Source organism: Heterocephalus glaber, unplaced genomic scaffold (genome assembly GCF_053883595.1).
Source record: "Heterocephalus glaber isolate CG9 unplaced genomic scaffold, H.glaber_assembly_v1.0 deba00000896, whole genome shotgun sequence".
Classification (NCBI taxonomy): Eukaryota; Metazoa; Chordata; class Mammalia; order Rodentia; family Bathyergidae; genus Heterocephalus; species Heterocephalus glaber.
The window spans coordinates 6,949,399-6,976,691 of NW_028258170.1; the positions used below are offsets into that span (position 1 = coordinate 6,949,399).

The following is a 27,293-nucleotide window of genomic DNA, read 5'->3' on the forward strand; positions in this document are numbered from 1 at the left end:
GTCAAGGGCAAAAACCTTATGATCATCTCAATAGATGCAGAAAAGCCATTTGACAAAATCCAACACCCATTCATGATACAAACACTACAAAAAATTGGAATAGAAGGTCTTTATCTCAACCTGATTAAGGCTATCTATGAAAAACCAACAGCCAACATCATACTAAATGGTCAAAAACTGAAAACGGTCACCCTAAAATCAGGAAGAAGACAAGGATTCCCACTATCACCACTCCTGTTCAATATAGTTCTGGAAACATTAGCCACAGCAATTAGAAATGAGAAAGAAATAAAAGGAATAAAGATAGGAAAGGAAGAAATTAAACTCTCATTATTTGCTGATGATATGATACTTTACATAGAAGACCCAAAAAACTCAGCCAAAAGACTTCTAGAGTTAATTGACAGATTCATAGAGTAGCTGGATATAGGGTCAACACTCAAAAAAAAATAGTATTATTATACACAAATAGCAGACTCACTGAGAGTGAAATTAGGGAAACAATTCCTTTTACAATAGCATCCAAAAAAATAAAATATCTAGGAATCAATCTAACAAAGGAAGCAAAAGACTTCTACACTGAGAACTACAGCACTCTGAAAAAGGAGATCGAGGAGGATATAAGAAAATGGAAAGACATCCCTTGTTCCTAGGTAGGACAAACCAACATAGTAAAAATGGCCATACTTCCAAAACTATTATATAGATTCAATGCAATGCCAATTGAAATTCCAAAAATGTACTTCACAGAACTAGAGAAAACAATCCAAAAATTCATTTGGAACCAGAAGAGACATAGAATAGCAAAAGCAATTTAAGGCAACAGAGACATGGCTGTGGGTATCACAATCCCCAACTTGAAACTATACTACAAAGCTACTGTGATAAAAAAAAAAACAGCATGGTACTTGCAAAGAAGCAGACTTGAGAATCAATGGAATAGATTAGAAGATGCAGAAACAATTTCAGACTTACTCAGCCACCTCATCTTTGACAAAGCAGTCAACCACCTTCTTTGGAGGAAAGATGACCTATTTAATAAATGGTGTTGGAAAAACTGGATTTCAACCTGCCAAAGATTAAAACTAGACCCATACCTATCACCATGCACTAAACTAAGATTGAAGTGGATTAAAAATCTAAATATTAAGACAGAAACAGTAAACTTTCTGGAAGATAAGTTAGGTAGAACTCTTGAAGACATTGGCATAGGAAAAGACTTTATGAACAAAATCTCAGCATCACAGGAACTAGCAGAAAGAATCAACAACTGGGATCTCATCTTATTAAAAAGCTTCTGCACTGCAAGAGAAACCACCAACAGAGCTAACAGACAACCTACAACGTGGGAAAACATTTTTAGCAGCTGTACCTTAGACAAAGGACTACTATCTAGAATATATAACGAATTGAAAAAAATCAGACCCCCCAAATTCAAAAACCCAATTCAAAAATGGGCACCTGAAATGAATAAACATTTCTCAGACAAAGAAGTAAAAGCAGCAAATAAATATATGAAAAAATGTTCAACATCACTGGTCATTTGAGAGATGCAGATGAAAACAACACTGAGATTCCACCTCACCCCAGTAAGAATGGCTGCTGTCAAGAAATCAACCAATAACAAATGCTGGCAGGGGTGTGGGGAGAAAGGAACCCTTCTCCATTGCTGGTGGGAGTGAAGACTGGTGCAACCACTGTAGAAATCAGAATGGAGATGCCTCAAAGAACTAGGGCTAGAGGTTCCATTTGACCCAGCTATTCCCCTGCTGGGTATTTTCCTGAAAGAATTAAAAGAATCATACCACAGAGATATATGTGCACCCATGTTTATAGCAGCACAATTTGTAATAGCTAAAGCTTGGAAACAGCCCAAGTGCCCATCAACTGGAAACTGGATAAAGAAGATGTGGGGTTTTTTATAAAATGGAGTACTACTCTGCCGTAAAGAATGAGAAACTAGAGACATTCATGGCTAAATGGATGCATATTGAGGCCATAGTCTTAAGTGAAATAAATAGGAGACACATGTGTAAATACTGAATAGTTTCTCCAGTGTCAGAAACTGCAAGTGTAAATAAGGATTAAAATGAGTAATTAATCATTTGAAACAGGAAAATGTCCAGAGGTGTAGGGGTGACGGGAGGGGAAGGGGAAAGGAAAGAAGGGAAAGGAAAAATTATGAGAAAAGAAAAACAGTGGAAACAAAGTCTATGTAAATAGGGAAGGGTGGAGGGGTGAAGGGCACACAGGTAATGGGGAAAAAATAAGAACCAAGATGCATCATGTACATGTACAAGCACCCAAGGATAATTGTAAATGTACTGTATACCTAAAATGTACCAATAAAAGAATTTATGGAAAGCAAAACGTATCTTTTAGGACAATCCAACTGTGGAGATGAAATGTGGAAAACACACACACACACACACACACTCACACACACATACAGGAGCGTGGCATGGGGTTGGTATAGGCCTTTGCAGTCAGAAGGCCTGGCACCTCCCTAACCTGGTGCTCTAACCTGTGAGGCTTTGGGCAGGTAACGCACCTTCCTAAGGACTCAATTCCTCTCTCAGCATGTTGTGACAGTGAAATATGCACATAATCTAAAGTCACTTCTGGGAACATGGTTCTTGTGGGCTCCTCCATTCACTGAGCTGGTGGCTGGTACTTCACAGCATCTGCTTCACTGTCCCTGACCCGGGCATTCGGGGAGGAGGGTGAAAGAGCTATTGGGCCCCAGTCCATCCTCCAAGGGCCATGCATGCTAACAGATGAGGGAAATTGCTAGAGTGGTCCTAGGTGTGTTGAGAAAAATACTGGGGACAGGAGAGAGTGTCAGAGGTGCACTGTGAAGTAATTTGATTAGAGAAGGTTGTGCTAAGAAAGAATGGGCTCTATAAGAGTTAGGTGGTGTGATTATTAGAGTTATAACACAGTCTACATTCACACATGGAATTTGCAAGTTTTTGGGAGGGGACTAAGGAATTGGACACTATTAATAGCAAACACAGAAGACAGGCACGGTGGCACACTTTCATAATCCCAGCACTTAGGAGGCTGAGGCAGGGGGAGTCACTGCAAGTTTGAGGCCAACCTGGGGTACACAGTTAATTCAAGTTCAGCCTGAACTATACAGGGAGAGCCTGTCTCAAAAGAAAGAAAGGAAGGAAGGAAGGAGGAAGGAAGGAGGGAGAAAGAAAGAAAGAGAAAAAGAAAGAAAGAAAAGAAAAGAAAAGAAAAGAAAAGAAAAAAGAAAGGAGGGGAGGAAGAGAAGGAAGGGGGAAGAGATTATTAGGCACACATACACCGGCCATGGTCAGCCTTTCACTGCAAAGAATTTAAGATGCCAGAGTTGTCCTATGGCCTCTTATCATTAAACACTTAGTGTACATAAAATTTTATAGTTATCTGGCATAAAAATTATAATATCGTTATGGTAAAAACTAGCCTGAAGTTATCTAAATAAATTAATAGATCTATCTCTTTAAAATCTTTTCTGAATGAAGATGTATGTATGTGTGTGTGCATGTGTACAGCTATCAGGGCATGAATACATTCTTGTATGTGTACATATTTTATATAGCAGAAAAAGTAAAAATGAAAATGTTTTCTGTCATGCAGTATCCATCTTGCGTTTCCTTGGCTTGGCAATATCACCCATTCTTGCCTACAGCTTCCTTTGAAGCAGGTATCATATCTGAGAACTCAGGCCCCGGCCCTGCCTCAGAACCCGAGGAGGACATTTCACTAATTCACAGAATCGGAACCTTATCCCAGCTCCTGATATACTGACCCCACCTAGCTCTTTACTACATTTCTTACTGTCTTATTTTCCCCCCTACTTTCCTCTTTTTTCTTTTCTTCCCTCAGATTCCTCATCTCCTTCTCTTCCTTCTGTTTTCAGCTCTCTTCCTATTGCAGCCTGTGTAAGGAACAGGAAGTATTTTCACATCAGGTGAGAGTGAGAGAGGCTGTGAGTGAGCAGCTTCCTGACCAAGAGGCCCTGTGCTCTGAGCAGCCTGGATTTTCTGCAAGCTCTTCCCAGCCTCCAGTCCAGAAGTGCAGTCCCAGAGCAGCTTGTGTGTCTGCAAGAAACCCAGCCTCTCTGAATCAGTTTCCTCAACAGAATACAATTAGTCTTTTCATTAAATCTTTTATCAGTTAGAAATATGATATGAAAAGCACTCAGCTCTATGGCAGTGCAGTGCACCAAGTCCTGAGTGAGGTTGATGAATAGAGCTTGGAAGGCTGGTGGTCAGGTCATTGCGTGTTTCAATAGCAACATTAGCAGTTCTGTAAAAGTGCTTGACATATTGCAGACAGCGAAATGTGGGAGCCACGACACCTTGCTGGGAGAGAGGGTTCTCAGTAGTCTCACTGTGACCCAGGCCTTCCTTCTCTTTCTCTCTGGTGTGTCTGTCCCTCTCTTTTAGTCCGCTTTAGCTTTTGGAGTTTCTGATGGCTGCCGAAGCAGCAAGTCCTTTTCTTTAGAGTCTAGAGCCCCGGCCTAGGTCTGGCACACACTGGCTGGTCATTGTCTGTCTCCCATGAAGCTCATTGCTGGCACCGCAGGAGGCGGCACCTGGGCTCTTTCTTCCCAACACCATATGGCCTGTGAGAGCAGCATTTGATTTTCATTTAATTGAAATTCTTGTAGAAGATCACTGACAATAGCATCCAGTCACCAGTTCTTTTCATTACCGGATGCTCTGGTCCGTTTCTGTGCAGATGTTGTCTTGTGAGTGGGTGAACTCCTCCTCAGGGAGGTGGACACCACCCGAATGGCAATCAGCATAGAAACCTAGCAAAATTAGCAACAGATTACCGCTCTGGCTGCCAGGATGTTAAGGCCAGACAGCCTGCTTTTGTTTTGTTTTCTGCACATTGGAATAGGTTGCAATTTGGAATAAGTCTTTGTGGACCGTGAATGAAAATACAGGTTCACACTCAACTGACAAGCTCTGACGGATCAGGCGGCACACACATGGCATGTGTGCATGAATGAACCCAGCCTAGCAAGCAAAGTGTCCCTTCCTGCCACCCCCTTACCTTAATTACCCACGGCAAAGCTAATTAAACTCCCCTTTCTCTTTACACCGCGGTCCTGCTGAGGAACAGCCAGCAGTAAATGGTGCTTCCCGTCCACCAAGGGTAAGTGAGAAGCTGGATCACAACAACCACAGCATGTATGGCTCACCCGGGCAGAATCAAACAAAGCCAAGTTCTCTTTCCACACACGCCTCTGTTTCGAAGTCCAAGGAGCAGAGTGAGTAACATCTAAGTTAGATGCATTTCGCTAAACACAGATGTAGACAACTTTGTCTTATCTCTTCTTGCTGCTGCTATACATTGTGGATTTTCCCCAATGCTTCTATCAGCTTCCCTCAATGTCCTCTTTTACCTACATTGTATAGATTTCCCCCCAAATTTCTGCCTTCTTGAGGCACTTAAAACATAATGCCATAAAATTAAAACAACACACTGGGAACCCTGGGCACACCTTTGAGTGCCGGAGATTTATGCAGCCAAAGGCCACCAGGCCGTCTCTCGCGTGTGATTTTGCCTGCCTCCCATCCTTTGGGAACTGTTACATGACTTCATAGATTAATACTCTTGTGGGTCAAGCAGCGAGGTGCTATTTTCTCCACTCTCTTCTAGGTATTTCTTTTGGACGCATTTTAAAATTCCAGTTTTTTCTTAATCAGTCCCTTGGTCTCTTATTCTGTTTTGTGTTACTATAACTGAATGCCTGAGACCAAATAACTTATAAAGGAAAGTGGTTTATTTGGTGTAGGGTTTGGGAGGTTGGAAAGGTTCCTCAGACCTCACTGGCTCCACCCCCTACCCTCTGCATGAGCCCCTTTCACGGCACAGCTGAGGGATGGGGCACTCTATGACAGGATAAGAGGTGAGCAGAAGAAATGACTTTCAAAGTACTTTGGAGATAAAACTTAATCATCGTGACCATGAAATACTCTCCAGTTTTTCTTTACATTTTCTTCACATGTTTGAAAAGTCACTTTTACATATGTCACTTTTAATATATTGTAGGTTAAAGGTGGTTTAAAAATAGTTTTGAGTTTAAATCTGTATATATTTTATGTAATAAAATGAAATAGTGAGGACTGAAAAATCTTAATGAGTTTTAAAGCTTTATACATCCTATGAAAATCAAAATACTGTAACTGACCTGACATTCCATGTGCACATTGATTTAAACCCAGACTCTTGAATGTAAATGCACAATTAGATGTCACATATGGCTTCTTTCCATTGTAATTCAAGTGGGACATGCCTAGTTTAAAATTCACCATTGCCACTGCTTGCTCTAGATGACTCTTCCTATCAGAATCACCGTGTTTGCAGTCCATCCGGAGGACAGTTCCTGAGCTCCTAACGAGGCACCCTCGGTGAAGCGACTCCGAGTCCTGACACTGTTCTTTTCCTTTAGACAGTGATATACTGAGGCCAAATCTCTGTACTTCATATCCATCGAAGGGTACAGGGAAATGTCAAAGTTTACTGACACCTTCTTGACTAATATCAGGTAGTTTTTCCTTTTTTGCAATTTTCAGCTCAAGTATCTTACAGTGTGCTGTGTCAGGAAGTCCACACACTTGAAGCTAAGCCTTTCCAGAAGAAATTAAGCTTAGTTATCACTCTCCTCTCTCACAATCCCTTCATAGACCCTGAGACTCTCTAGTCTTATTCCTTCCCACCTTTAGACAAGGATATTATTTTAAAACACCTACCATTTTCACAGCTCATCTACAGTCTACACTGACCTTCAAAGCTGCGCATGTTTCCTGGAATGTCCGCGTGTTCTGTGGGCCAGGCAGTGGTCACAGTATTGCACCTCACATACACGATCCCTCCGATTCTCACCTCAACCCTCAGTTGTATTTCTGTTGACCTTGTTTTAAAGGTGAGGAACTTGAGACAAACAAAGGCTAGGTAAATTGCCCAAGGTCACATTGCTTGAATCCAGCAAAGCTAAATGAATGCTTACAGCCCTTGCTTTGCACTCTTTGTCCTTTTGTTGGGCTTGCTTATTTGGAAGCCCAATTACCAAACACAGATGATACACATATACTTAATCGCCCTTAGAACATTTCCCTGGAAACAGTGTTATTACAAGTCTAAAAGTAGGCTTGCCAGTGGAGCTCACTAAAATAATCTGAAAAAGAAATTACACTGTGAACATGGCTATCCCAGCACAATTTTTTCCCCAGCCACTCCCACTCTGTCCTGCATGATTTTTGTTCTTTTTTCAACTACCTTCAATATTTAATCCCTTTTTGATGTTGAGTACAATGACATTCACTTTTTTTCTACCAGGTCTGTCTGTGCAGCATATTTAAAAGTGATATTAGAGATTATATAGAAAATCTTAGCTTAGAACTGTCAGTTGAAAAGTAAAGTAATTATTAACATGACAAATATAAAAATTATATATTGGGGCCAGGAATGTAGCTCAGTGGTGCTGCACCTGCCTGGTAACCACAAGGTCCTGATTTTGATCCCCAGTACCAGAAAAAAAAAGATATATTCTGAATCTTTCATAAGAGATTAAGAAATGTCTTAGGAACAATTTTTGATGTGTCATATTTATCTCAACCACTGCCTGGTATAAATGAATATCTTCAGATAGAACAAACCTAATAAATTGAAAGTAATAGAAATCACAATAAACTGAAACCCTAGTTTGGAGACCAACATTATCATTTCACTAGGTCTAAATTTAGTGCTTAATCTACAGGGCATGTCTCTGGAGGTGGAGCTGAGGTCCAATCCATGCCTGTGACCTCCCTATGTCACCACTGAGCTTTTTGTGGCTCCCTCTGACTTCCCTCTTCAACCAGTTCCCACCCCAGGGCCCTCAGTGTTCCTCCAAAGGCCCCTGAGAGAATGGTTTTTATCAAAACTAATCTTTTCCCAAGACAAATAGTATCCAGTATAAAAAGAAAGCTCTTAGTTAATTTATGTTGCTTAGAAAACCAAAACAGATAAAGGGATCTCCTTTAAAAAATCACCACCAAGCTGTAATATAATCAGGAACTGGGAAAATTCAACAATGGAAGGAAGTCAAATAGACTGACCTTTCCCAAGTTGTTTTAAAACTGACATGAGAGTGGGAGTTACTGCTGTTGTTCTGGTGTGGCTTCTGATTTCCTAAGGAACTTGGAATCAGAACAGGGAAATATCTTGTTCTTTAAACTAGGAGGAGAACAAGAAAGGACATACCCATCCTTCTAGGGAAGAAAGACAGGTATCCTAGCTGGGAGGCATCTTCCCTAAGGATGCACCATTATCACTATCATTTCCTTGTCATTATTAAAGTTAATGCTCTACTGTCTATATAACTTTGATCCCTGGCTTTTCTAGCATGGTACCTACACACTGTTGTATATTCTTTGTCTTTTTATTACATATATTAACACATTATCAAAAATAGGGGCCATTGTTAACCCATGTGTTTTTATTTGGGTTTATAAAATACAGTCTCTAGAATCATATAACCCTGTTGTTAAGTAGGTTTATCCAATTCATATTTTTCAGTTAAAAAAGTAATTTCTCTAAACAGCACAATGCATTTCTAATAAGCAGAACCCTATAGTCTGTCATTCCTTGGATTATGTCTCCATCCAGAATTGTCCGTGTTTGAAATACTCCACTTCACATCAATAATCACCTTAGTTTTTGTTTCCCTTCACCACCCTGGGGCCCACCCCCATCCTCCAGTCCTGGCAGGCACTGCTCATTTTCCAGTCTCCCTCCCCTCTGCATTCCGTACAGGATGGTGTGGCCCTCTGCCTCAGTGGACACATCAGTGACCTTCTACTTCCTCTGCTCGCCTCTCCCCCTGTGACCTCCATCTCCACCCTGCATCCATTCATCTGCACAGAGGAAGCAGAGAAAAATCTCATCCCTGTGTAGATGATAATGTTTCCGAACTCGTGTGTTTTTGACCTAGTATTCTACTTCTTCTTACTCCTCTTCTTCATTTTCTATGAAAATGCTGCTAACCTTTTTCATTTTCTTGAAGTCCTCCTCATTCTCAAAAACTCATATTCAACAGATGGCCTTGCCTGTTCTTTCACATAAAAAATGGACACCACCAGGCTTGACCCCTCTCAGTTCCTCCTTGCTCCTTCTTACTAATGTGTGCAAGTCATCTTTCCACTCTTCAAGACCTGGTTCAAAATTGTTCTCTTTGTGGTGGCAGCCCTGGATTACTCTTTCCCAACTCAGTCCTTTATTCTCAGAGCACCAATCACATTATGAATATGAACACTACTACAATGATAGTTTTTCAGGGATACATTTAAAATTTTCTGCCCTTAAAATTTTGAAAAGAACTTAACTTTTAAAAATAAGCAATGCATTCATACTGCTCAAATTTCAACAGATACAAAGAAGAGTCAGTGAGCATTTTTCCACAACTGGGCCTAATTACCCAGTTTTTTATGTATTCTGTAAGCTATTTTTGGCACACATAAACAATTAGGTATATTCTCTCCCACCCCTACACTTTTGTATACATAGATACAGTACCGTTATGTTATACATACTACTATGCAACCACCACTTAACAATAGATACCAGGAATTTTTCCAAATCAGTAGATGAAATTTTACCTCTCCTGTTTTATAGATCCAGGGTTGGTAGATTAAAGACAGATTCTTTACCATTTCTCTAATTCAGAGGTGTCTTGTCCTTCCCTCCCTTTGTATCTGGCTGGCTCTGTGACTCATTTTGCGCTGTACAATGTGTAGAGGTGACACAGGACCGATGGCTTCTGAGGCTGGCCCTCAGGAGGGGTGCAGCTTCATGCCCTGGGAACACATCCCTGGAAAGTTAGCCAACACAGTTGAAGAAGCCCAAGCCAGACAGCAGCCACAGAGACGACAGCTAATACGAACAGCTTCAGCTGGTTCCCATCCAAATGCCAGCCCTAGTTGACAGCTATGGGTGTGAGGCAGCTTGGATATTCTAGCCTGGTTGAGTCTCCAGATGCTACAGTCCCAGCTGACATCACATAGAACACAATTCCCCAACTAAATTCAGTCACCCAGAGAACATGCATGTCACTGTTTTAAGTTACTATGCTTTGGAGTGGGTTGTTACTAGCAATAGATAATCAAAACACATGTATCCTGTCATGTGGATGTACCAATCTATTTCACCCAGCCTCTATTTTTGATCATTCTGTTTCTACTCTTTTTCTGTTACAAATAACACTGCTGTTAAAAATAATGTATTTAATGGGGTGTGGTAGTACATACCTGTAATACCAGCAGTCTGGGAGGCTGAGACAGGAGAGTCACAAGTTTGAGTTCAGGCTGGGAAACTTAGTGATTTAGAGAGACCATGTGTCAAAATAAAAAATAAAAGGGGCTGAGTATGTAGCTTGGTGTGAAAGCCCTGGGTCAATTTTCAGCGTCAGCCAGTCAATCAATCAATCAATCAATCAATCAAATGATGTATGTCTTTTGGCATGTGTGAGTATAACTGCAAAAGTTTGTAAAAGTAGACTTTTTGGATATAGAAGAATATTCATTTATATAATTGTTATCATAGGAGATTTCACTAGCTTACATTTTCTTTTTTGTTTTGTTTGTTTGTTTTTTGGAACTGGGAATTGAACTCAGGATCTTGCGCTTTCAAGGCAGGCACAGTGCCACTGAGCTAAATCCCCAGGCTCTAACTTACACTTCTACCAGTAAAAAAGTCACTATTCTCCCACATCCTTACTCTGTCTAACACTGTATATTATCAAACTTTATTTTTGCTAATCTAATAAGAAAATTTTAGAATTTTAATTTATAGTTACATTTTAAAAATGAATTTGAGTAATTATAATTTACTGAACAACTATTTGTATTTCCTTTGAACTGAACATCAGATTTAACTTTGCTCAGATTCTGTTGGAATATTGTTTTGTTTAAACAATACATAAACACTCTTTAGGAAATACAACCTTTCATTTATAAATCGCAAATAGTTTTCCCAGTTTTTCATTTTTCTTTTGATTTTAATTGCCATGTGTAACTTTTTGTTTTTATGTAGTTAACTTTATCGGCGGAGTCATTCTGCTGTGATAGAAATTCTGCCTCAGATTCTTCAGTACTTTCCTATATTTTAACAATTTTTACCATTTATGTCTCCTCTGGGTCCACCTTTTTGCTCCAGGTGGCTTTATATTTTATAGTCTATTTACAAGATGACCCATTGCCTGTGTACTTCTCAGGCAGGAAACTTGTCTTTTTTCAAGGCTGTATCCTGAAACCTAGCACAATAGCTCATATATAAAAGAATTTCAATAAGTATTGATGAGCACATGAGAGAAACTTTAGTGCTACACAGAGTTCCATGGATGAAGTCACTTTTTATCTGGAAGTAATTTGTTAAGAAAAAACAAGAAGTTTTTGTGAATAAGCATGTTTGAAATTCTAGAACTTAAGGCTCAGCAAGATAGGACTAATTTTGGTTCTTCACCTATATTTTCTCTGTTTTCTGGTGCTAATTAATTAACTTAATGCCCCAGGTGACACACTTTATTTACTAGCCTGCATACACTGACCTCTTAGGGCTCTGGAATGGTGATGGGTAGTTAAGTACTTTAATTTAGACCAACCTCTATCACAGTAATTAATTTTAATTGCTCTTCATCTTGGTTACAGGATCACCTACATCCAAAACCAGAACATCACTTTGTAAAGAAAAAGATTTTTTAAAAAATGATCCTCTTAAAAAACAGGTGTAAAAAATGATTTAAATATTCAGTAACTAAGTGTACAGGATGTGCAAAATAAAGCAAAAATGTTGTTCTAATTACTTGTTTTAAGTGATATTTCTGTTCTCCAAAAGAGTCCCACAGCCTTAAACTCTATTCATCAACACACACTTCCTGCTCCTATAAATCACCTTCAGATTTACCAGGTGGTCAAAGCTCTACCCCATGGCCATCCTTAACTTCAGAGTCCTAAGAGACAACATTTTTAATGGCTCTTGGCAATCTCCCTGATAGAGGGATTAGGGGTGCTCCCAAAGGAGTCTATCTTCTTCTCATTCCTGTACGCTTCAGTCAGAATGGGGATGCCTTAGAAATGACCATGCAGTGGGACACTGGAGACACAAGTATCACTAGTGCTTTTTTAAGATGAACTGTGATTAAAGGGAATCCAAGAGGGTTTAGTGAAGTAGCTGTTTCTTTCCAAGGACTTGCCACTTCCATTGAAAAAAAATTATTAGCCAATTCCATTGAAAAAAATTATATAATACTAATAATGATTAGTAATTTGATTTAAATCCTTGTGAGCCAGGGACTGTCTTCCATGTGTAAGACATATTTATACATTGTCTTTCCCTTGTGTTTCTCAAAAGACCACAGTAAAATCATTCTCCTAAAAGGTTTACTTCACTAACTTAATTTTTTTTCACTGCGTTTTATGCTACAATCACACATTTTACATGGTGGCTGAACATTAAGGAAATATATTTTCACTGTGATGTGATGACATTTCTTCAATATTCTACCCAATAGCCGGTTATATTTGTTCAGAAAATATGGTGCATCTACTTGAAATAATCTCTAGTAAAATTTGTTAAACTATAGCATATCCATTTACAGAGTTATAATCCCCACCCTCAATTCTTAAAAGATAGAATTCTTATAAGGTAAAGAACAGTTGATTCCCTGCTAATGTACTTACACAGCTAATATATGCCACTAATGATATAATTTCCCATAATAAACAACAGCATTTACCCTGTAACTTTGATCATATGCATTTGTATCCAAGATACATAACATGTATACCCTATCCCAGCATAACAACTCCAGGTTATTTGAAGAATGCTGTTTCTTGATAAAAAGCAAAGAAGACAGAGTAGTCAATGAAAAGTCTGCTATTACTTTCACCTTCTTCCCCTATTACTGCCCTCTTAATGTGCCAAGTTGTTTGCGTGCCAAGTTGGGTCTTGTTTTACTCAGAATACAGGGTACCCAACCTCTATTTGGTGCTTTAAAGATGGCTAACATTTCTTGGACATTTTCTCCTGAAGAGATGGTGGCAGTGTTCGTTCCTAGGATCAGGGTGGGCTCTGTGTCCCAGCAAGCACCGCAGACTTGAGACTGCTGGCTTCTGGGGTGGGGAGTTCGGCAGCTTTCACTCCCTGTGTCCTGGAACACTCTCTCCCCAAACTCTAGCTCTCGGGGGGAAGCAGGGTGCTGCGTAGGAAGTCTATCCTGAGATCAATGTGCATGCAGAGAATACCTGTGGGCCTCTGCTGCTCTACCCACCCCAGCCCAGACACCAAGACCAGTCATCCAGGAACCATCTTGGACCTTCTCATGCCAACAGGCTCCCACAGAGAAGAACAAAGACCCTGGGCATATGGCCTCTGTCTAACCACCCCTGCAGCCCCAGCTTTCTGAAGCCCCCAGCTGTGGTCACAAACGGCGCCTATGTGAGCTCAGCTGTCCCTGCTGCCACCTCTGACCTGCAGAATCATGGCCCACGTGGATATGGTTATTATCTTGATTTGGATGATGTGTCATAGGTGTGCACATTTGTGTGCTTTTCAAACTGTACACTTCAGTATGTGCCAATTTATTGTATGTCAATTATACATCAATAAAGCTATTAAATTTTTAAAATAAAAATGATTGTTATTTTAGACCACTGAATTTTCAGGTGGTTTGTCATGACAATGATAACCTGAACATGTACTTCTATGTTTAATTTTTCTCTGATATTTAAAAAATGTTATTAAAATATACTTAGTATATGAGACTTTACAAGGTATATTAAGTATTCTTTTATGATATTCAGTTTGTTTTCATTATATGGCTATGTAATCCATACTGTAAGATAATTAAATGAGACTTTTTAAAACACATTGTAAATTATTATTGATAGCATTGGTATTATTTTTAACTTGAGTGATTTTCACATTAGAATAAATTCTGGATACACATATATTCACTTGTATGTTCTTAGATCCAGCTCTATTCCCTAGCATATATTAGACATTCCATAAGGTTTTGCCAAAAACAGAAGAAATATGGAATAGAATCTCAATTAGAAATCTGTCCATTTGTCTTAATATCTTTATTTAGATCACTTTAATTAAAACATATAGAGAAAGAGAGAGATTACAAACCAATAAAATTTTAAAAATTAACATTAAATTCCTGGAAGTAATTTATGCTTTTAAAATATCAAGAAGTATATAAAAAAAGAAAAATAAGACATTCTTGGTACTATTGTAATCCACTTAATGAACTAGATAATCCCTCAAGACTAGACGAAAATTACATTAAATTGATTTTTTTCAGTTATTAGTATTTTATATGGCCTCACCAAATCCAAAAATTCCTTTTTCTTTATAACCTTACTAGGTATCCTCAATTCCCTTCAAATGGTACCTATCTTAGATTATCTACTGCCTCATCCACTGCTTGCTAATTTACTGAGAACACTGCCTTCCGGTGGTGGTTCACGGGGAAGTGTTACTGCTCCCTTAGGTCTGGCCTGTCCCCCAGGCCTTCTGCCTCCGAGCCGGCTTTGTGTGGAGGGGTTGAAGGGTTGCATCCAGCAGCCCTGACCGGCTTTGAGAAGGCAGGCCTGGGGAGCAGCCTGGGGGTGTACTGTGTTCTCCTCCCCAGTCCTCCCTTCCCGCTTCCTGGTCGCCAGGCCCTGAGCAGCTTCTCCGCTGGGCCCCTCTGCCACGCTATTCTTCCTCAGAGCCTGCAATCTTGGATTGAAACTTATGAAACTCGAGCCAGAATACCGCCCCTCCTCAGCGGTGTGTCTCAGGGATGAGAAAAGTGACTTAAGACAGTTATCTTATGCTCACTTAAAATTCAATCTTCCCAAAATTCTTTACATAAAGCTGCCAGTGAGTCTTGCCATAGAAAACTCTGGGTCTGGTAATGAGTCTAATTTCTCTTTAAACACTGCCAATTTCTACTGCACACACTTGATGATTCTGCTAGTTAACTGGATAGAGTATTGACCAGCGTGTTACATTTAGCGCTCTGCTTCACCAAGTCTCTAACGTCGTCTCCAGTGACTCGTGAGCGCTGCGTTCTGGTGCTAGCACATCCAGGCATTCCCTTAGTACAGGGAGCAAGATGTTGTGTTGACAGATTTCAGTGACATTTAAATAGAATTATGCTATCATAATTAGAGGGTAAGAAAAAATTGTCATGCATCTCAGGTCTCTGAAATTGCATACAGTGGAAAAGTTCTTGGCATGACACTCAGCTAAAATTTAGAGATATACAAGCACTGATATATAGACACCCCACACAAATATCCAAAGTTGCTCAACTCCGTCATATAAAATGGAATCATATTTGAATATAATCTGCACATATCCTCTGTATACATGCTTTAAATCATTTCTAAATTCCTAATTTATTATATAACTTACTATAACTATTATAGTGTAAACACTATGTAAATAGCTGTTATACTGCATTGTTTTGGGAATAATCACAAGAAAAATGTCTACATATTCCATGCACAAATAATACTTTTTCTGAATATTTCATATTCGGTTTCTTGAATCTGAGGATACCAATATACTGTGCTTATTTGGCAAGACGATAGCTCAGAAGCTGCAGAATTAAAAACCTTAAGCTTTTCAGTTTGGGCAAGCCTCTATAGCCTGTATGTCCCAAGATATCTTTGAGAACTACTAAGAAATCAAATAATGAAAACATACCAGTTTTAGAAACAATTTTAAGGCAAAGCAATAGGAAAAAATGTCTTTGGAGACTTAAAGCTTGATAAAGACTTTTTGTAATTACATCTCATCCTTAATATCCCCAATTCTGATTGCCTCCTATAAAATGATCTGTTTTGTGTAAAGTCCACACTGAATATTAACTGCATTTATGCAGACTTCCAAATGATTCCTGAAGCAGCAGCTCTGTAGCTACCACCCACAGTGGTACTTTGGGTGAATCGATTTCCACTCTGGAGCACTAAGCTGAAGGAAGACAGATCAGGAGCAAGAAAAGCAAAACTTCAAAGTTCCACTACTTTTTTGGAAGGAGGGGATGGTACTGGGATTGAACACAGGGCCTTTGTACCAAGTTACATCTCCAGCCCTTCTTATTTTTATATTTTGAAACAAGGTCTAAGTGGCTAAGTTGCCTGGGATGGACCTAAACTGTGATCTTCCTGCTTCAGCCTCCCAGAGTGCTGGGATTACAGCTATGTGCCACCACATCTAGCTTCACTGCCTATTTAAAAGGGTCAATCACCAACCACTACCCTTGTCACAAAGAAAGCAAAGTAGTGTAAAATGGACTGCTGGAGATCTTGCCCCTCACTTGACTGCCTCAGCACTGCCCGTCATTAAGCATGAGAATCGATGCAAACATTAATTTAACTGCTTCAGCATTATAATCTTAAAATTGAATTCTTCAGAGTTAAAATGCTCTCCTTCTTTTCCCTTCTTGTACTTCCAAGGGCATACCATACCACTTAGCTGTGTATTTAACTTCTTTAACCTTTACCAAGGACAGGAACAAGATGATTATAGAGAATGCTCATATTTTGATACTAGATGGTTGTTATCTTGGTAATGTAGAGTTAGAACCTGTAATTACTTCAAATTCTATGAAGTGTTGCTTCTGAATATTTACCTTCAAGTCCCAATAAATGAGAATGAAAAGAGTTTCAAACATTCCCAGAACATTTATAAAGTATTATGAGAACTTTTCTCCTGGAATGGAACATCATCTATGTAACCAAAATATGAGGTTTCCCTTGAAAAGCTTATTTGGTTGATGCTTCAGAGATCAGAGCTTCTTCACAAGGAACGAACACTACATAGAATAGTTTTTCTAAATGCCAAACCGGTGTCTTGGGAGGGAAGGTCTGGCTCTGGGAAGTGAGCACTGCTTAGTGTACCAGACAGATGATGCCAGGGATTCTCATTCTGGTCACCTACAGCCCCAACCATTGACAAGAGGAACTTCAGAATACCTTTAGGATTGAATGAATTCTAGACAAAAAAAAAAACTATCTCATTTTCACCTACAATGTCTAAAAACGTACAAATATTTAGCACTGAAGGTTGTTTCGTAATTCATTTGTGATTGTCCTATTACTAGAATAAAGGAACAATGGGAGAAAGATAATCCTACCTGTTTTAGTAAACTACACCCCTATTTAGTACTTTTTAAACACTGAAAAAACAAAGAATATCCTAAAGCAAATTAGTTGAAATTCATAGCTAACCTCTCAAAAATATTTATTTTCCATTTTCAGAGCGGCATCCTTGAAGTTAAAGTAGTTCTCAAATGTGAATTCCCAACAGGAACTAGAAGACTTACATGTTAAAAGCATTTAAAAACTGTTGTTAAAAAAAAAAATTCTGTTGGCATATGCCCTTTAAGTACTTTCATGTAACTGAGAAATGGAGAGGGGAAAAAAAAAATGCTCAATTTGCACAGTGAGACATTAAAGTTAAGATAAAAACTAAGTCCTGCTATTTAACCAATTTTTAAATTTTCAAAGTTGCCCTGGGCTGTATTAAACAGTACTCCTCTCTAAACTGCCATTCAAGGACCTACCTAGAGTTCAATAAGTATCTTACCCCAAACCTTCAACTACAAGGTTGTTTATATTTGTATGAGGAAAAAATATAAATGAATTGTACTGTTCTTCAATTATCAAGTTCCATCATCAAAATTTTTAATTGACTAGCAACCGAATAACTTACCTTCAGTGGACATAATTTTAAACCTTAAGTATAATTAATACCAAGCATATCCTCTAAATCTTTTAAGCTGAGTAATAGTAGTGCTTACTTTTTGTTTGTTTGGTTTCTTTGGTACCGGGGATCAAACTCAGGTCTTTGCGCTTGCAAGGCAGGCGATGGAACCACTGAGCTAAATCCCCAGCTCAGTAGTGCTTACTTTTAATATAACTTTAAATTTTTCTCTAAAATTTGTATTTAAAAATAAAATTTGTAAAAAATCCTATTTTAGCAGGCTTGATTATATCAACCGGTAAAACTTTATTTTATAACAGGAATTGGATCAAATGATTATTATAATCCAGAGGAAGTATTTTATAACCATAGCAAATGCCATTATACATACTGCTAATACAGATTTAATAGACAATACTGAACTATACAAGAATTATTTATTTTTCCTTAATCTCAAAGCTATTATTAGTAGTACAAAAAAGCCATATTAACATTTTCCATTAGAAAACAACATGATATACAAAACTTTGGATGAAAAGATATGTCAAACTTCATTTATCACTTGGAAAAAAATCCACCACTCCATCAGTACCACCCAAAGTATTTTAGGCAGTGATTAAAATCAAAATAATGCATTTTCATAAGTTCCAGCTGTTAAAAGAACAAAGCTAGTAATATATAATAATAGTTTTGTACACAGTAGTTTTGACTACTCACTTTGGGAGTTTTGTTTTATATCCTTTTTTAAAAAAACAGTCCTACTACATACGGAGCAAACAGGTATCTATGAAGTTAGTGTGGGATTCATAGATCAATCCTTTGGTTACCAAATTTCATTTCTAACTTTCACATGTCCTTCAAGATCAAGAAACCTAAACAAAAAACACACACCCTTCCAAATGTTATTAGTGGGGAGGATGCTTTTTAAAGAGAGGTCATGAATAATTATTTTTGACCCACCATCCCAATTAAAAGAGCACGTCAAAAAGCTATTTTGTCATTTTCCAAATGAGGTGAAGATCTGGCATTCAGGTGTTACAAACGCATTTCACTGATTCATCACCAACCCTGCACTGCACACTTCTCAAAACCCGCACAACAGGTGGGCAGGAACAAGTCTGCACCAAATATGGCAGTGGTACCCGACATGTACCCTAAAATTCAATTCAGGTTAGGGTCCAGAGAAGAAAAAAAATCCACTTACCACTTAGTGAGTGGTAATGAGCAGAAGAGGTGAACTAGTTTAGGGTCATTAATGTCTAAGGAATTATCATCTACAGTAAAAAATGCTAACGCGCTTTCACTTTAAAAAACGGTCCATAAACTGACATTACCCATTCATTCATGCCATTGCTGCTATGACAGGTGTCTGTTTCCTTAACCACAACACATCATCTAAGCAACACTCCGGACATCAGCCAAGTGCTACGCCATTACAGTGCCAGGTGATACAGCATCAATTCCTGCAACACACTGGACCACTTTCACCACCCATCTGCAGCTTGGATTCACCAAACTCTCCCTCACTGGCAAGTTTTTGGACTTGCATGACAAGAAAATGAGTTTATGGAATATTCTCGTAAGACATTTATATAGTCTTAGGGTCACACTACTTTCGTCCTAAACAACTTAATCTGACATGCTATAGAGATACAATAAAACATAACTGTTCAGTTTTAAAATGAAAACTAAATGCAGACAAATGGTGACAGATTTGACATGGAATGTTATACGATCTACACATGTAATCTGACACTGCTGATTATGGACTTCAGAGCTTGAAAACTTCAGATTAGAGACCACAACCAAATTCACTTTTGGAGACATGCAAGATCTCCCTAAAAATTAAGCTAAGACCTACAAGTCTTAGTCATTATCAGGACATAAAGAAAGACAACAGATTTGTACATTTTATTCACATTTATTTTTCGCTTTTAGTGTGCTCACAGAAAATTAGAACACCTTAAGCAGGAGTTTAATAGCAATTTTTGTAAGCAAAGTTACATTCCATCTCTAAGTCAAATTGGTCAAAGCTTCTCCAGTATTTACAAAACATGATAGACAAGATGCTACACAAAACCATCGCATCTGAAGATTTTTTTCCTTTATTCTCAAAGACAACTGGAAAAGAAAGCATCGTCTGCTGTAATCAAAAACATACCACAGTATAAACAGTAACCATTCCACTTATCACAGCTTGGTTGAGTTTAAAATTTGTGTTTAAAAGGTCCAAGATGACTGCAGTTTTACAAAAATGGGCAGGGTGGAAAGTTGCAAACTTCATGTGCTTCTGGATATCAAGATTTGTTTTTATACAATAGTCACAGTTAAAAACACCCTGCTGGTAATACATAATTACACTTTATTAAGGTCATAAACCAGCAATAAACAATAAAGCCTATACAACTTGTAGTTCTACTTAATCACTGACTGGTACAGCTAACATGAGATAAGTGAAAAGTTCCTATGGTTTAAATGAACTCCTAAGACTATGATCTTTTTAAAAAATCTGGGTATTGGTGTTTTAATCTTTCCTTCTTAATCAAGACTTGTAGTGTTGTAAACCTGCCTCACAAAATACATCCTAGTAACTTTTCTTTAAAAAAAAAAAAAAAAAGACCGCCTTTACACCCTCGTGTCGGGCAGCACGGCATCCAGTGAGTCACGTGCCGCCTCCCACGTGGCCCTCTCACTTCATCAGATGTCCCTTTGTGACCCACCCATCTCCTTCATATATGGGCACGTCCATAAATTGATAAAGAAAGTTTACACTTTTTGAATAAAGATGCAAAGAATGCAAAAACATTAATACTGATGCAAAAAAACTTAAAAAAAAAGGAAAAAAAGGCCGAGGAAGACATCTAAGCCGTCTTCGACCTGTTGGAATGGTGGTAACAGAATGATCTGAGATGGGATCTGTGGGGAGGGGAAATAAACACAAACAAAATTTGCTGCTCAAAAAATGGTGAAATTAAAAAAAAAAAAGACATCCTTAAAATCAATCCCTGGTTGTAGACGAGTTCTCCAAAACCAGTACCTGGCACCACTCCAACAAACAATCGGGGGAGAGTCCGGCGCCACGCGCCCCGTGCCTACTCAGCGGGCTCTGCTGGGGCCTCGGGACTGCACTCGGGCTGCGGCTCGGCGGGCGCGGCCGCGGGCTCCGGGGCCTGGGCCTGGGCCTGGGCCTGAGCGGGCTCCGCCTCCTGCTCCGGCTCGGGCTCGGAAGCCGCGGCCAAGGGCGCCTCCCCGGCGGCCTCCTTCTCCTCGGGCTGCTCCCCGGCGGCGGGCGCGGGCTCCTGGGCGGCCGGTGGCTCCTGGGCCGGGGGCTCCTCCGGCTGCGCCGCTGCCTCCGCCTCCCGCGCGCCTGCCGCCCCGCCGCCCGCCACCTCCGCGCCCTCGGCCCCCGCCGGCTCCCCGGGCGCCGCCGCCTCCGGGCCCGCGAGCTCGTCCTTGGCGCCCTCGCCAGCCGCGCCCTCAGCCTCGGCGCCCTCGCCCGCCTCCTTCTTGCTCTTCTTGAAGGAGAAGCCGCTCAACTTGAAGGACTTCTTGAAGGAGAAGCGCTTCTTTTTTTTTTTCGGGGTCTCCCCGCTGGGCGAGGGCGCGGCACCGTCCTCCGCCTTGGGCGACGACGTGGAGGACGCGGCGGACGCGGCCTCAGCCTCGGCCTCGGCGGCGCAGGGGGACCCGGGCTCGGCGGGAGGCTCGGCGGGCGCGGCGGGCTCCGACGCGGCGGCAGGAGGTTCCTCGGTGGGCGCGGCGGGCTCCTCCTGCTCAGCGGCCGGCGCGCTGCCATTGGCCTGCGGCTCCTCCTTGGCGCCCGGCTCGGCGGCCGCGGGTGAGGCGTCGCCGTTGACCTTCACATGGCCGTTCTCCTGCGGGCACAGAGAGCAGCGTCACTCGGCGGCGGGCGGGCGGGCGCAGCGTCGGATCCGCGCCGGCGCTCCAGCCCCGCGCCCAAAGCCACTCGGAGAGCGGAGGAGCCCGGGCCTGCCAACGCGCATCGCAGCGCCGCTCCTCGCTGCCGGCAGGGGGCGCCGCGCATCCACTGCGGGCGCCGTTGGCCGGGGGCGGGGCGGGGGGACGGGGGGGAGGGGCGGCGCCCCCCACCCAGCGCAGCCGGGCCCTGCCCGCGGGCCGAGGCGCCCCCGAGCCTCGGCAGCCCGGCTGCAGACAAAGCTCTGGCGGCATGCTGGCCTTCGGCCGGCCAGAGCCCACAGGCTGGGAGAGGCGCTGCCGAGGGCGCGCCTCCGCCTCCACGCCCACCCGCCCCGGACTGCGGAGCCGGGCGCGCCCGGGCAGCGCACTGGGCGTTTAGTAGGTTTAGCCTCCCAACAGGACTGTCTCCCTCCCGCAGCCCAGGCGTCGGGGCTGTGCCCCAGGAGGGGAGGCGGGGTGGGCGCTGGCTGGGGTTCCCCAGGCCCAGCCCGTGCCCGCTGCCCGCCGGGTCGGGGCGCCCACCCTGCGGGGCTCCTGTAGGGGCCCGGCACAGATCCCGTGGGGCTACCGCTTACCCAGAGGGGCGCGGCCCCGCGCACAGCTGGACACAAAGGCTCGGGTGGCGGGGAAGCCCCGGGGAGGCACCAAGGCCTCGGGACTGCACAATGAGGCGGCCTTTCCCTCCGCCCGTCCTCGAGCAGCCCCGCTCGGCCCTTGCACACACACTGCACACGCGCGCACACCAGCTGGGGACCGCGAGGGAGGCTGTCTCCGCCGCCCCGGTCCCCGCACACGCAGCCGGCTCGGAGGGCGCCCCGCAGTCATGTCCGGTCCTCTCGCCGCGCTGGGTCAGCGATCGCCTCTCCTCCCGTCCGCCCCAGGAACCCTCGCGGGGCGGGCGGGCTGGGGACACCTCCGGGGGGCCGGTGGCGGCCGGGGCGTCCCGAGGCATCCAACTTTCCGACGGCAGCCGGGCCACGCCGCTGCCCACCCGGGCCCCAGGAAGGGCGCGCAGGACGGAGGCCCGAGCCTGGGGGTCCTACCTGCCCGTTCGCTTTGGAAGGCGACGAGGCCACGGCCGCCTCCCCGGGCCTCTCCGCGGTGGCCTCTCCCTTGGCGGCGGTCTTGGAGAACTGGGCGCCCATGCTGGCCTCCTCAACAAAGAAACTCCGCAGATCCGAGAGCAAGACAAAGAGCCTGGGGCGGCGCGGGGCCGGGCGGCGGCGGCGCGCACCGGGGTGGGAGGCGAGACGACGGCGGGCGGGCGGACGGACGGACAGACAGACGGTCGGCGCGCTCCGGGAGAGAGGGCTGGGGCGCGGCGATCAAAGGGCGGCAGCGCGGGCGCGAGGGGAGAGGTGGGAGAGTCGAGCGCAAAAAAAGGAGCCCAAGTGTAGTTTAAAAAAAAAAAGAAGTAATCAAAAAAATCCCAGATTTGTAGCCGCACTGTAGACAAGAGGAAAATGGAGAAATCTCCCTGGTCGCTAATAAGATGCGGGGTCCAACGCCCAAGTGCACAGATGAATGGGCTCGCGGGCGCTGACGCGGCCCCCGCGCGCGCCGGCCAATCCGCGCGCCGCACACAAAGCAGGGGGCGGGGCCAGCGCTCCCGGCGAACAATGGAGCCGCGCTTTGCGAACGGTTTGAAAAATCCGTCTCGGCCGAGAATTAATGTCCTCCAAATAAATAAATCAATTAAAAAATACATGCCTCTCGGCTCCCTCCGCTTGCAAATCATAATGTGGCCCTCGATTGGCTTGCTTTGTTTGGAATTAATTAACGAGGGAGGGGGTACTTGTGGACGGGGCGGAGACAGCGTTAACTTGACTGCCGCGACTCTGGCGTCTGTCTCCGCGTCCGCCTCCTCCCCGCCCCCACCCCGTGTGTTTGCGTGTGTGTGTGTGTGTGTGTGTGTGCGTGTGGTGCAGACAATGGGTAGGACCAGGTTGTTTGCAGCCTGTTTTCTTTCTCCACGTTCCTTATGGGATTCGCAGACAGTGCGCAGGGCTGGCTTGCTTTCTTTTTTTAAACTGCTGCAATTGCTAAATCTTCCCACATTGAAAGGTATTTAAACCACGAAGATCGAATTTCATCAAACCAGATCTCGAGTTGGAATTAGGTCTGTAGGCCAGATGTGGAAAATGCAAAAGCAGCAAACAGCAGAAGCCACACTCTCTTCCCTCTCCCACATTGGCGTGAAATAAAATATTTTGCGATTGGCCTTCCGAGTTCATCAGATTCCACCTCTCTGGTTATGCATTCCCGATTCGGGATTACTTTTCACATGGAAAACGAGAGCCTTTTGCAGAAGATCGAGATTGCTCGCGTTTCGTCACCGTGAATGACATAATTTCCCTCTGTGCGGAGACCCAGCCCGGAGAGTCCGGTCCGCGTTTGCAGTTGGAGTGCTTCGGTCCACGGCCGTAGGGCTCGTTTTCAGCCTCCCGCCGACCTCGGAGGGGTTCCTTTGTTTTGACTGTGAGAGTGTGGCCCCGGCAGGGCCGGCAGGCCGCCGGCGGCGGTGAGGTTCTAGACCACGACTCGGATCACGACTAGGCAGAAGCCTCCTGCGGTCCGGGCAGCGTGAGGCTCGGGCGCCCGGGTCCCCTCGGTGTGTAAACAGGTCCTGGCCCGGCCGCCGCACCCTGGTTCCCAGCGCCCGGCGCTGGTGGCTGTGGGGGCTTTAATTTAACGTGCCTGGAGGGTCAGGCGTGCACCCAACAAGCTGGTCCTCTACCACCCGTATTGTGGAGAAAAACCCACCACACCATCTTTCTAGTTTTCACCTAGTGATCGATCCTGCAGTGTGAGTGATCTTCCCCTGTGGACCTGAGAAGCAGTCGAGGGAATGGCTCTCTTTTGGTTCTAGCTCTGAAATCTCAGCTTTATTTTCTGCTCATTGTAGGGAAATAGGTCAGACTCTGAGTGAAAAAGACAGCTGGTTCCAGCCAATAACTCTTTGTTCAAGTGTTGTTTTGGAAATCACCAAGCTGAACGTCGTTACGCGAAGCGCCACCTCCTCGCTGTCCAGCTCCCGCGGACGCCTTACTGGATCGCGAAGTCAGTCCACACGGCAGACGGAAGGCCGCCTTCGCGGAAAGGCAGCGCGCTGCAAGGCCTGAGACCCGGCGCAGCACGCCACGCACGCCTCTCCTCCGCACACCTCCCACCCGAGCGGCCGACCCGCTCGCCGTCCGGAGATCCCGAAGGCGCGCTTAAGGCTGTTGGTCCCCCACCCCCAACGTGAATTGCCCCCCTTCCTCCTCACCCCCTTTCTGCTTTAGATTGGGTGACTGCTAGCTCGCTTTCGGATTTTCTCCCAGACACGTCCCTCGCCTCTATTTGGGGGCTGCTCTGATTGCTCCTTTGTTACCAGGCTGCAGTGGAGCTTTCCCCCTTTTCTTTCTCGAACGCCTATTTGGCGGTATCGGCGCGTCTCCCAGGCAACGGCCAGGGCTGCGGGAGCCGGGGGAGGGGGCGGGGTGGGCCTCGCGGGCCAATCGCTAGGGCGGGCGGGCGAGTGTAAACACTGTGTACATGCGCTTCCCCCGCACCGCGAGCCCGGCCCGGCGCCCCCAGCCTCGCGCCCGCTCCCGGGAAGGGGTGCGTGTGGAGCAGGGCGCCGGCGGGCTGGGAGAGGGGTGAAGTGGGTCTTCTCGGGGAACCGCGAAGCGGGAAGGCGCCGCTTGCGGAGCCCGGGTTCCAGTGCGGCGCGAGGCATTCCCGGCCTCTCCCCAGGGCCCTCGAGGTCGGGGCCGCGTGGGGCTGGCACCGTGACCGACTCGCCGGGAGGACGCCGGCCTTCAGCCTTTGTTGGTGTTCCCTTTTTCCCTGCCCTAGACTATTTCGAACATAATGATAATCTGTGTATGGCTTCCTCCAGAAAAAGAACGATTTACATAGGAGCCCTGAGTTGTTTTTCCTTAAAATGACAGGACTTGAGAAATTTTAGAGATCAAGCTGCGTACTCTAGCGAGCCTGTGGGTGTCGGACGTGCTGCCCAGGCCTTCGCTCCAGGGAGGACAGTCAGCTCTTGCGGACTCGGCCTAGAAGAAGGGGCCCGGGAAGACCCAGGCGCTGGATCCAGGACTGGGCTCTCTGTTTTCTGATTCTGAACCTGGCGCGCTTCCGCCCAGCAGGGCCTGAGATGGCAGGGTTCCCTCCGTTTATGAGCTGAGTACCGGGGGGGGGGGGGGGGCGGCTAAGGCACCAGTTAATGCCAGGAAGGAATACGGACATGTTCTTTTGTATTACTCTTTCCTGAAAACTTCTTAAAATACGAAGAAAAAGCGTGAAAGTAAAGATTAAATATGTTTTAAGAAAAGTGTAAAAGATGAGGGCCACTTCCTAGATTCCAAATTACATATGCCCCTTTCATGGAAAGTGTTCATGCAGCCTTCACAGCATGAGGACCCCGCTGGTTCTCCGTCCTTCATCACAGTGTAGATTTCATACGGCGATCTTTAATGCCACAGAAACTGATTACCGTAGAGTAGTGGGAAGCCAAATAGACACCGCCCCTTCATTTATTCAGCAAATATTTATTGATTCCTATCGTGGGCTGCTCACTTGCGATATATCAAGGAACAAAGCAGACAAGAAATCTTTATGCACTATACACGATAGGGTGCGTGGAAAAACACCAGTAAATAAATGTAAGTGATCTGAGATATTAGACGTTTGTAAGTGTTGTGAGGGGAGAAAAAACCCAAAGTGAAGGAGGGAAAGGCTTCACTGAGAAGCTAAACTCTGAGCAGATTTGAAGAGTGAGGGAACTAATGAGAATAGCCCACTCAAGTACTTTTTAATAGTAAGAAAGGGAGAAATAGAGTTAAGAAAACAAATAGAAATGTAATTTTATATGGTGGTTGTATGTGCCCTGCGGGACAAGGCCGGGTGCTATCAGGTAGTATGATTGATTAGGAACATTAAAGAAGTCCTTTTCAAAGGAGTGCCTTGAAATGGGAAGCCAGGGCAGGAGTAGGCCTAGCGAAGCAAGGAGGTGGAAGGTTGGGTCCAGGTGGTACAAGTGTAGTGGCCCAGGACAGTACAGAGATTGGCATGGGGTGGGAGGAATGCCAGAAGATCAGTTCGGACATATTTGGTAGTGTCTGTAAGACATCCTAGTAGAAAAGTCAAGTGCACAGGTACACGAGAGTCTGGAGTTCAAAGTGGTTCAAATATAAATATGCATTTGTGATTATTCCATATGTAAGTATTTTCAGAAGGAACAGGAATTACAAAAGGTCATAGGCTTATGCAAAAGACTGCAAAAGTCATCAGCTAAGAGTGAGGAAGGGAGGGTGGAGGTGGAAAGTATGGAATATTGATGGGAGGCATAGGACTGGGGCTCCTGGGCGTGATGAGGCTACTAGCAACAATGTGTGCCCGTTTGGGTTTGATAAACCTCAGTGCTGCTTAGTGAAGGCAGCAGTTTCTCTCACATATAAACTTTCCATTGAGTAATGGAATCCATGACAGTGCTTTAGGACTACCATGCATTCACCCTCTCAGGCTGTATCCAATTTATATTGTACCTATATAGTCACAACTGTACAAGTATAGATTAAAGTAGCACTGTGTGATAAAGCTTGATCTCAGTTAATTCT

General features: G+C 44.0%; 1 protein-coding gene across 1 annotated transcript; it reads right to left on the reverse strand.

The window, feature by feature from the left end:
- Positions 1–19,646: 19,646 nt before the first annotated feature.
- Marcks (myristoylated alanine rich protein kinase C substrate) lies at positions 19,647–23,344 on the reverse strand. Its single transcript, XM_087207924.1, has 2 exons — positions 22,728–23,344; positions 19,647–21,620 (listed from the first exon to the last, which is right to left on the reverse strand). Exons 1-2 carry the CDS (start codon positions 22,827–22,829, stop codon positions 20,838–20,840), a joined length of 885 nt encoding a protein of 294 aa, XP_087064050.1. The 5' UTR covers positions 22,830–23,344; the 3' UTR covers positions 19,647–20,837.
- Between the last annotated feature and the right edge of the window lie 3,949 nt (positions 23,345–27,293).